This window comes from Panthera uncia (genome assembly GCF_023721935.1).
Source record: "Panthera uncia isolate 11264 chromosome E2 unlocalized genomic scaffold, Puncia_PCG_1.0 HiC_scaffold_19, whole genome shotgun sequence".
Classification (NCBI taxonomy): domain Eukaryota; kingdom Metazoa; phylum Chordata; class Mammalia; order Carnivora; family Felidae; genus Panthera; species Panthera uncia.
In genome coordinates this window covers 23,118,022-23,130,012 of record NW_026057588.1, presented here as the reverse complement: position 1 = coordinate 23,130,012, position 11,991 = coordinate 23,118,022, and the positions used below count along the sequence as shown (strand labels likewise).

General features: G+C 40.1%; 1 protein-coding gene across 1 annotated transcript in view; it reads left to right on the top strand.

Annotated features, from left to right (window-relative positions):
* Window positions 1-420: 420 nt before the first annotated feature.
* LOC125915395 (uncharacterized) overlaps window positions 421-11,991 on the top strand; it is a 53,364-nt gene continuing 41,793 nt past the window's right edge. The window contains exons 1-2 of the mRNA XM_049621207.1: window positions 421-691; window positions 733-1,025. Coding sequence (XP_049477164.1) covers window positions 421-691; window positions 733-1,025 — 564 coding nt within the window. The remainder of the gene's footprint in view (window positions 692-732; window positions 1,026-11,991) is intronic.

Genomic DNA, 11,991 nt, shown 5'->3' with positions numbered 1-11,991 from the left:
TTTTCTCAAAGTGTACAGTTTTTAAAATTATTTTCTGTTTGTCCTGATTGCTGAAATGTAATTTTGTCTGTTGAATTTCACATTTAAAAAATGAATTTGTATTTTGTATAATTTTTTCCATTTCAGTTTACGTGTAATTTATTCTTATCTTAATTTAGTTAAGTATCAGCGATTGACGGATTAAGAAAGAAAAAACGGGTCCTTCATCTTGGACGAAGTAGCGCTGGTGTAAATACCTAAAGTGTGCTCCTAGACAGCATACTGCATTTTATTCAAATTCGCCTGATAGTGGGCCTTAGGCAATTATTTATTAAATAAATGAATGAATTTTCAATCTTGAACGCTAGGTCCACACTGTTAATCAGATGTCTATTACAGTCTCTCAATGATTACAGTTGCTGACATTTTTGAAGTTATTAAATGCCTTCACCTATGCTAGGCGCTTTTTCTTCCACCACCTTCACGCAAGTTCTCCTTTCTCCCCGGGGAGAGGGCGTGCCCAGCACCACGACCCGCCTTATCTGTGCATTCGTTGGTGGATCCCGAGGCCTGTTACTGCCGAGTCCCGCCCAAACCACGCCCCCACGCATTCCGCAGGACAAGGAGAAGGCGTGGTCATTGTGGCGCTGGACCTTCCAGACCGTCTCCTCTCCTAAGAATCGGGACGCGCTCGAAGTCCGGCGCTCTGAGGGTGGGAGTGCATTCCGCCGTCCCACGGAGTCGGCGCGAGAGGCCCGCGACCGCCGCTGGCGCACACCGCGCCCAGCTGCCCCGGCACGCGGCCTCCGCGCGAGTTCGCGCACGCACGCGCGCGCGCACCTGCCCAAGCCTCGGCCTGGGCAGCGGGGACCCGCCTGGCGGAGGCTGGGCCGCTGAGGTACGAGGGGAGGAGCCCGAGCTGTGGCGCTGTTGTCGCTCCCGTCGCGGTCGCCGCCACTGCCGCCGCCCCCGAGAGGAGCATGTCTGCAACTCGAGCCAAGAAAGTGAAGATGGCCACCAAATCGTGCCCCGAGTGCGACCAACAGGTGGGCGCTGAGGGCCGGCCGGGCGGGTGCGCGGGCGGGCGGCCTTTGCTGGCGACCGTTGGCTGTGGAGAGGCCGCCTCGCCGGGTTCGGGAGGCCGAGCGGGCGGGCCGGCCCTTGGGCTCGGGGACTACGGTGGGAGCCCGGAACGGGCCGGGCTGAGCCGAGGAGGTGCCAGGGAGGCGCTCAGGCTCGCAGTCCGGCCGGCGACAGCCGGGCGACTGTGTGCGCGGGAGAGAGGCGTGGGTTTGTCTAGAGCCGACGAGGCGCCCTGTCCGGACCCTCCCCGAGTCGCCTGGCCGGCTCCGGGTGACAGCGGCGGGAGCGCGGGGACAGCGGCCCAAGTGGACGAGCACGGCCCTTTCAGTCCCCTTCTGCCCCGACGAGAATGCCCGATGTGCCCGGCTCCAGGCTCCTGGGTTCTGGCTCCGAAAGCCGCTCCTGCCACGCAGAGTTGCTTTGTTCCTGTCAGATGTATATGGTGACAAAAAGAGCCACAGCCATAATGACATTTTCCGTTTAGATTTCAGTAATTTGGTGATCTTAATGTTCTTTTAATACTTTTCATAACCCAAATAATCATTTGTTAATTTGTTTTAAATTTTTAATAGAACACCATTAACTACCAAGTTATGTTAAAGCCCTGTTTCTTAAAATAGTATGTGTCTAAATTTTTTAAAAATGAATTTGCCATTCTTACCTGTATGTGGTTTCTTGAATTTTTAATACCTGATTTATAAACCAAGTTCACAAGGTCATGCAATGGCTTTATGACCACCAGTGCTCTAGTGCAGGTAGCCACTCAGGCTTATCCCAGGCCCCTGGGCCCAGTTATAAAAACTCCGTGCAATCAGAATAGCATCAGAATTGTGGTCCATGAGGATCCTCATAGCATACTAAGGACTATCTCTGCCTTTCCAGACAGCTCAGATATGGAAGCAAACAAACAAACAAAAACAAAAAAAAACACAAAACCCCCCAAAACCCTTCTAGTGGTTGCAAGACTTACCATGGCTTAGAAATTTCATGTTTCTTAGCCCATGAGTAAGAACTTTGCTTCCAAGATTTTGCAGGGAATGGTGTGATTATATTGTACTTAGGGAGGCCTAAAACGGTAGCTTCTCATCAGGTACCTTCCAGTCCAAATGCCTTATTAAGGGGCCATTTTTACCATAGCAATATTGCCTAATAACACTACTCGATTAGGCTGACAGGATCAAGAGTGCTAGACTTACCCAAAGTTTTTTTTTTTTCCCCTCAGGAAGGACTTCTGTGAGCACTTTACTAACATGTCATAATCCTATGAAGTTTTTTTTTTCTCTTGTTCTATAAAATTTGGCTATTCTTAACTAGAAAAAGTAGAAATTCATTTAAAACTGCAATTAAAACTATTGGTAAGACATCTTTTATGCCAAAATGAAGTGTCTATCTTTTCAAAATAGTTACCTCTCTTTTTACCTCCCTCTATTGCCTTGGCAATAGAAATTTACTGCCTCCTCTAAAAATTTCTCTCAGCAGTTTGTTGTAGTTTTCATTGTACAGGTTTTGCACATATTTTGTGAATTTATCCTTATGAATTCAACTTTTTGGGTGCTATTTTGAGTGGAATTGTTTGAAAATTTTTGTTTTATGTCTATTATTCACATATAGAAATACAATTGATTTTTTTCATTGTGGTAAAAAAGATTAAATTCACCCTTTAAACTATGTTAAAGGGTCTACTTTAGTAGTATTAATATATTTACAGTGTTGTGCAATCATCACCATTATCTAATTCCAGAACATTTTTATCACTCTGAAGTGAGACCTTGTTTCCATTAAGCAGTCACTCTCTATTCCACCCTGCTTCCAGCCCCTAGCAACCACTAATTTGCTTTCTGTATCTATGGATTTGCTTCTTCTTGATATTTCTTATATAGATGAAATTGTATAATATATGCCCTTTGATATCTGATTCCGTTAATTAGGCATTTAGTTTGTCTATATTCTAGCATATGTCTGTACTTTGTTTCTTTTTATGGCCAAATAACATTCCATTGTATGGATATATCACATATTGTTATTCATTATTGACGGGCATTTCAGTTGTTTCTACCTTATAGCTATTGTGACTAGGCTTCTGTGAACATTCACATACAAGTTTTTGTTTTAATATCTGTTTTTATTTCTTTTATTATATTCACAGGAGTGAAATTGCATGGTTATGTGGTGATTCTGTGTTTAACTTACTTAACTGCTTACCTGTTTTCCATAGCCATTGCTCTATTTTACATTCCTACCAACACTGTACATGGGTTCTAATTTTTCCACACCCTCAGCAACAGTGGTATTTTTGTTTTTAAAAAATTATTACAAAGAATGACACTGTATAATTTTAAAGGGAACAATTCAACAAGAAAACACAACAGTTGTAAATTTTTATACACCCAACATAGAAACACTCAAATACTTAAAAGCAGTTAATAACATAAAAGAACTAATTGCTGGTAATACACTAATAGTAAGGGACTTCATTCCCCACTTACATCAGTGGATAGATCATCCAAACAGAAAATCAGAAGGAAACAGTGGCTTTGAATGACACATTGGACCAGATGGATTTAACATATATATTCAGAACATTCCATCCTACAACAGCAGGACACATACTCTTTTCTTTGTTTCTTTGTTTCTTTCTTTTTCAAATTTTTAATGTTTGTTTATTTTAGAGAGACAGAGTGCAAAAGGGGGAGGGGCAGAGAGAGACATAGAATCTGAAGCAGGCTCCAGGTTCCAAGCTGTCAACACAGAGCCTGATGTGGGGCTCAAACTCATGAACTGTGAGATCATGACCTGAGCTAAAGTCAGATGCTTGCCCAACTGAGCCAGGTGCCCTGGATACATGTTCTTTTAAAGTACACGTGGAGGGGCGCCTGGGTGGCGCAGTCGGTTAAGCGTCTGACTTCAGCCAGGTCACGATCTCGCGGTCCGTGAGTTCGAGCCCCGCGTCAGGCTCTGGGCTGATGGCTCAGAGCCTGGAGCCTGTTTCCGATTCTGTGTCTCCCTCTCTCTCTGCCCCTCCCCCGTTCATGCTCTGTCTCTCTCTGTCCCAAAAATAAATTAAAAAACGTTGAAAAAAAATTAAAAAAAATAAATAAATAAAGTACACGTGGAATATTCTTCAGAACAGAACACCTATTAGGCCAAAAAACTGATCTCAAATTCAAAAATATCACATGTATCTTTTCTTTCTTTCTTTCTTTCTTTCTTTCTTTCTTTCTTTCACTTAATTTATTTGGAGAGAGAGCACAAGTGAGAGAGGGAGGGAGAGGCAGAGAGAGGGAGAGAGAAAGAATTCCAAACAGGCTGTGTTGACACAGTGCAGAGCCCAGCATGGGGTTCAAACCCATAAACTGTGAGCTCGTGATCTGAGCCAAAATCAAGAGTTGGTTGCTTAACTCAGCCACCCAAGGGCCCCACTATGCACCTTTTCTGACCACAACACTGTACAACTAGAATCATTCACAAGAAAAAAACCTGGAAAGAACACAAATTCATGGAGGTTAAATAACGTGCTACTAAACAATGAATGGGTCAAATGAGAAATCAAAGAGGAAATTAAAAAATATACGGAGACACTTGAACATGAGAACACGATGGTCCAAAATCTTTAGGATGCAGCAAAAGCTTTTCTGAGAGGGCAGTTTGTAGCAATACAGGCCTGTCTCAGAAAGCGAGAAAAAACTCAACCTAACCTTACATCTAAAGAAGGAGTTAGAAATAGAAGAACAAACAAAACCCAAAACCAGTAGAAGGAAATAATAAAGATTAGAGCAGAAAAAAAGAAAATAGAGCCAAATAAAAACCAGTAGAACATCATTAAATCAGTATCTTTGAAAACATCAACAAAATTGATAAACTTTTTTCTTTTTTTTCTGGAAAAAAAGAGGACTTAAATAAACAAGATCAGAAATAAAAGAGGAGAAATAACACCACAGAAATACAAAGGATTATAAGAGAACATTATGAAAAATTATATGCCAACAAATTAAACAATCTAGAAGAAATGGATAAACTCCTAGAAACATAAACTGCCAACAATAGAAATGGGAAGAAATAGAAAATTTGAACAGACCCGCAACCAGCAAAGAAATGGAATCGGTAATCAAAAGTCTCCCAACAAACAAAAGTCCAGGACCAGATAGCTTCCCAGGGGAATTTCTACCAAACATTTAAAGAATAGTTAATACCTATTCTCAAACTGTTGTAAAAAGTAGAGGAGGAAGGAAAGCTTCCATATTGAGTCTGTGAGGCCACCGTTATCCCGACACCAAAACCAGACAAAGATGCTACAGAAAAAAGAGAAGTATAGGCCAGTATCTCAACAAAATAGTAGTGAACCGAATCCATCAATACATTAAAGAAATCATTCACCATAATCAAGTGGGATTTATTCCTAGGATGCAAGTGTGGTTCAATCAATGTATAAGTCAATCAATGTGATACATCCATAAGAGAAAGGATAAAAACCATATGATTATTCTAATAGATGCAGAAAAAGCATTCGACAAAGTACAACATGCATTCATGATAGAAAGCCTCCACAAAGTAGGTCTAGAGGGAACATACCTCAACATATAAAGGCCATATATGAAAAACCCACAGTCAACATCATATTCAGTGGGGAAAAACTGAAAGCTTTTCCCCTAAGGTCAGGAGCAAGACAAGAATGTCCACTCTCCCCACTTGTATTCAACATAGTTCTGGAAAAGATACCCAAATTGATAAGAAAAAAGTAAAACTTTTCCTATTTGTAGTTGACATGATACTATGTATAGAAACTGCTAAAGACTCTACCAAAAAAACTACTAGAATACAAAATCAATATACGCTACAAATTAAGCACTTCTATATGCTACAAATGAAGCAACTTACAGTGAAATTAAGAAAACAGTCCTGAGTGTTGAGTCTGGTAAGTTCTTTATAGATTTTGGATACTAACCCTTTATTCATTATGTCATTTGTGAATATCTTCTCCCATTCTGTCGGTTGCCTTTTAGTTTTGTTGATTGTTTCCTTTGCTGTGTAGAAGCTTTTTATCTCGATGAGGTTCCAATGGTTCATTTTTGCTTTTATTGTCCTTGCCTTCGGAGATGTGTCGAGTAAGAAGTTGCTGTGGCTGAGGTCAAAGAGGTTGTTGCTTGTTTTCTCCTCTAGGTTTTTAATGGTTTGCTGTCTTATTTAGGTCTTTCATCCATTTTGAGTTTACTTTTGTGTATGGTGTAAGAAAGTGGTCCAGTTCTCCCAGCACCATTTGCTAAAGAGATTGTCTTTTTTTCCATTGGATACTTCTTCCTGCTTTGTCAAAGATTAGCTGGCCACACATTTTGGGGGTCCATTTCTGGATTCTCCATTCTATTCCATTGGTCTGTGTGTCTGTTTTTGTGCCAATACCATCCTGTCTTGATGATTACAGCTTTGTAGTAGAGGCTAAAGTCTGGGATTGTGATGCCAGCTTTGGTTTTCTTTTTCAACATTACTTTGGCTATTTGGGGTCTTTTGTGGTTCCATACAAATTTTAGGGCTGTTTGTTCTAGCTTTGAGAAGAATGTTGGTGCAATTTTGATTGGGATTGCATTGAATGTGTAGATTGCTTTGGGAAGTATTGACATTTTAATAATGTTTGTTCTTCCAATCCATGAGCATGGAATGTTTTTCCGTTTCTTTGTGTCTTCTTCAATTTCTTTGATAAGTTTTCTATAGTTTTCAGCCTACAGATCTTTTACCTCTTTAGTTAGGTTTATTCCTAGGTATTTTATGGTTTTTGGTACAGTTGTAAATGGGATTGGTTTCTTGATTTCCCTTTCTGTTGCTTCTTTATTGGTGTGTAGAAATGGAACCGATTTCTGTACATTGATATTGTATCCTGTGACTTTGCTGAATTCATGTATCAGTTCTAGCAGCTTTTTGGTGGAGTCTTTCAGGTTTTGTAGAGTATCATGTCTTCTGCAAAAATTGAAAGTTTGACTTCTTTGCCAATTTGGATGCCTTTTATTTTATTTTGTTGTCTGATTACTGAGGCTAGTACTTCCAATACTATGTTAAACAACAGTGGTAAGAGTGGACATCCCTGTCGTGTTCCTGATCTCAGGGGGAAAGCTCTCAGTTTTTCTCCATTGAGGATATTAGCTGTGGGCTTTTCATATATGGCTTTTATGATGTTAAGGTATGTTCCTTCTATCCCAACTTTCTTGAGGGTTTTTAAGAAAGTATGCTGTATTTTGTCAAATGGTTTTTCTGCATCTATTGACAGGATCGTATCGTTCTTACCCTTCTATTAATGTGGGGTGTCACATTGATTGATTTATGAATATTGAACCAGCTCTGCAGCCCAGGAATAAATCCCACTTGATCATGGTGAATAATTCTTTTAAAATACTGTTGAATTCGATTTGCTAGTATCTTGTTGAGAATTTTTGCTTTATGTTCATCATGGATATTGGCCTCTAATTCTCATTTTTAGTGGGGTCTCAGTCTGGTTTGGGAATCAAGGTAATGCTGACTTCATAGGATGAGTCCGGAAGCTGTCCTTCCATTTCTATTTTTTGGAACAGCTTGAGAAGGATAGGTATTAACTCTGCTTTAAATGTCTGGTAGAATTGCTCCGGGAAGCCATCTGGCCCAGGACTGTTATATGTTGGGAGATTTTTTGATAACTAATTCCATTTCTTCACTCGTTATGGGTCTGTTCTAATTTTCTGTTTCTTCCTGTTTCAGTTTTGGTAGTGTGTGGGTATTTAGGAATTTTTCCATTTCTTCCCGGTTGTCCAGTTTGTTGGTATATAATTTTTCATAGTAGTCTCTAAGAATTGTTTGTATTTCTGTGGTATTGGTTGTGATCTCTCCTCTTTCATTCGTGATTTTATCTATTTGGGTTCTTTTTTCTTTTTGAGAAGTCTGGCTAGGGGTTTATCAATTTTGTTTATTCTTTCAAAAAACCAGCTTTTAGGGGTGCCTGGGTTGCTCAGTCGGTTAAGTGTCCGACTTCAGCTCAGGTCACGATCTCGCGATCTCGCGGTCCGTGAGTTCGAGCCCCGCGTTGGGCTCTGGGCTGATGGCTCAGAGCCTGGAGCCTGCTTCCGATTCTGTGTCTCCCTCTCTCTCTGCTCCTCCCCCGTTCATGCTCTGTCTCTCTCTCTGTCTCAAAAATAAATAAACGTTAAAAAAAAAAATTAAAAAAACCAGCTTTTAGATTCATTGATCTGTTCTATTGTGGTTTTTTTTATTTGTATTTATTTCTGCTCTAATCTTTATTATTTCTCTTCTGCTGCTGGCTTTGGGGTTTCTTTGCTGTTCTGCTTCTTGTTCCTTTAGGTGTGCAGTTAGGTTTTCTATTTGGGATTTTTCTTGTTTCTTGAGATAGGCCTGGATTGGAATGTATTTTCCCCTTAGGACTGCCTTTGCTGCATCCCAGATGGTTTGGACTGTCATGTTTTGATTTTAATTTGCTTCCATATATTTTTAAATTTCTTCTTTAATTGACAGGTTGACTTACTCATTCTTCAGTAGAATGTTCTTTAATCTCCATGCATTTGGAGGCTTTCCAAATATTTTCTTGTGGTTGATTTCAAGTTTCATAGTATTGTGATCTGGAAATATGCATGGTATGATCTCAATTCTTTTGTATTTATTGAGGGCTGTTTTGTGACACAGTATGTGATCTATCTTGGAGAATGTTCCATGTGCACTCAAGAAGAATGTGTATTCTCCTACTTTTGGATGAAAAGTTCTAAATATCTGTCAAGTCTATCTGGTCTGGTGTATCATTCAAGTCCATTGTTTATTGATTTTCTGCCTAGATGATCTGTCCATTGCTATAAGTGAAGTATTAAAGTCCTCTGCAATTACCATATTTTTACCAATAAGATTATTTGTGATTAATTGAGTTACATATTTGGGTGCTTAAAAGTTGGGGGCATAAACATTTATTTGTTAGCTCTTCTTGATGGCTAGACCCTGTAATTACGATATAATGTCCTTCTTCATCTCTTGTTACAGCCTTTAGTTAAAATCTAGTTTGTCTAATATAGGTATGGCTACTCCGGCTTTGTTTTAACTCCCTGTAGCATGATAGATGGTTCTCCATCCTCTCACTTTCAATCTGAAGGTGTTCTCAGGTCTAAAATGAGTCTCGTATGGGGGCCTGGGTGGCTCGGTTGGCTAAGCATCCGACTCTTGGTTTCGGCTCAGGTCATGATCTCATCGTTTTGTGTGTTCTAGCCCCATGTCTGGCTCCTCCTTGCTGACGGTGCAGAGCCTGCTTGGGATTCTTTGTCTCCTTCTCTCTCTGCCCATTCCCCCACTCACAATGTTTCTGTCCTCAAAATAAATAAACTTAAAAAAATTTTTTTTGATGAGTCTCTTGTAGACAGCATACAGATAGATCTTGCTTTTTATCCATTCTGATACTCTGTGTCTTTTGTTTGGGGCATTTAGTCCATTTACATCCAGAGCTATTATTGAAAGATATGGATTTAGTGTCATTGTGTTATCTGTAGGTTTCATGCTTGTGGTGATGTCTCTGGTCCTTTGTAGTGTTTGCAGCGTTCCACTCACAGAGTCCCCCTTAGGATCTCTTGCAGGGATGGGTTAGTGGTCATGAACTCCATCAGTTTTTGTTTGTCTGGGAAAACCTTTTTCTCTCCTTCTATTCTGAATGACAGCTTTGCTGGATGAAGGATTCCTGGCTGCATATTCTTTCTATTCAGCACATTGAATATTTCCTGCCACTCCCTTCTGGCCTGCCAAGTTTCAGTGGATAGGTCTGCTACTACCCTTATGTGTCAACCCTTTTAGGTTAAGGCCTGTTTGTCCATAGCTGCTTTCAGAATTTTCTCTTTATCTTTGTATTTTGCCTGTTTCACTATGATATGCCATGGAGAAGACCTATTCTTGTTAAATTTGAAGGAAGTTCTCTCTGCTGGATTTGGATTCTCTCATCCTGGATTTGGATGTCTGCCTCCTTGCCCAGATTAGTGAAGTTCTCTGCTATAAATTGTTCAAGTAAACCTTCTGCCTGTCTCTCTTTTCTTCTGGAACTCCTATGATACTTGATATTACTACGTTTCATTGAATCACTTAGTTTTCTAATTCTTCCCTCATGGTCTAGTATTTTCTTATCTCTTTCTCAGCTTCATCATTTTCCATAATTTTATCTTGTTTCACTTATTCTCCCCTCTGCTTCCTCCATCCTTGATGTCACTGCATCTAGTTCATTTTGTACCTCATTTGCAGCATTTCTTAATTCGTCATGACTATTTCTTATCCTTGATCTCTGCAGCAGTAGATTCTCTGCTGTCTTCTATGCTTTTTTCAAGCCCAGCTATTAATTTTATGACTATTATTCTAAATTCTTGGTCGGATATATTGTTTATATTTGTTTTGAGCAATTCTCTTGCAAGGGAAATAAAAGTAAAAATGAACTTTTGGGACCTAATCAAGATAAAAAGCTCCTGCACTGCAAAGGAAACAACAAAACTAAAACGCAGTCGACAGAATGGGAGAAGATATTTACAAATGACATAATGAATAAAGGGTTAGTATCCAAAATCTATAAAGAATTTACCAAACTCAACAGCTGAAAGACAATTCAGTGAAGAAATGGGCAGAAGACAGGAACAGACACTTTTCCAAAGAAGACATCCAGATAGCCAACAGAAACATGAAGCGATGCTCAACATCACTCATCATCAGGGAAATACAGATCAAAGCCACACTGAGATACCACCTCATACCAGTCAGAGTGGCTAAAATTAACAACTCAGGAAACAACACGTTGGCAAGGTTGTGGAGAATCGGGAACCCTCCTGCACTGTTGGTGGGAATGCAAACTGGTGCAGCTGCTCTAGAAAACAGTGTGAAGGTTCCTCAAATAATTAAAAGTAGAACTATCCTATGACCCAGGAATAGCACTGCTAGGAATTTATCCAAAGGATACAGGAATGCTGATTCATAGGGGCACTTGTACACCAATGTTTATAAATTGCTTTCAACAATAGCCAAATCATGGGAAGAGCCCAAATGTCCATGAATGGATAAAGAAGATGTGGTTTATATATACAATGGAATTCTTCTTGGCAATGAGAAAGAATGAAATTCTTCCATTTGCAACAATGTGGATAGAACTGGAGGGTATTATGCTAAGTGAAATAAGTCAGTTACAGAAAGACAGATATCATATATTTTCACTCATGTGGAACTCAAGAAGCTTAACAAGACCATGGGGGAAGGGGAAAAAATAGTTTCAAGCAGAGGGAGGCAAACCATAATAGACCCTGAAATACAGAGAAGAAACTGAGGGTTGATGGGAGGGTGGGAGAGAGGGGAAAAGGGAGGATGGGCATTGAGGAGGGCATGTTTTGGGATGAGCCCTGGGTATTGTATGTAAGCGATGAATCATAGAAATCTACCCCTGAAACCAAAAGCACACTCTACACAGTATGTTAGCTAACTTGACAATAAAGTATTTAAGAAAAATATACTTCAGTAACAAATGTTTGAAATCAGAAGTGGTTATTTTTTTTCTAAGACGCATTACTACTAAAGTAATGCGAGTTTTCATCCTGTGTGAAACAGCTGGACCATTATGAGATCACATTAGCACTAATTGATATTTTTTATGCAGTTTTTGCTAACCCAGCTTCATTGGACTCAAAAGGATTTTTGAAATCCATAATAAAGGCTGTTTTGTAATCTTATCATGATTCTCTTGAATCAGGTTACTGTCTGATTTCTCTGTAACAATATTTTCTTGAAACTCTCAGTGAAGTCAATATTAGGTTTTTTTTTTTTTTTTTTAAATAGACCTGGAATGGGGCGCCTGGGTGGTGCAGTTGGTTAAGCGTCCGACTTCAGCCAGGTCACGATCTCGCGGTCCGTGAGTTCGAGCCCCGCATCAGGCTCTGGGCTGATGGCTCGGAGCCTGGAGCC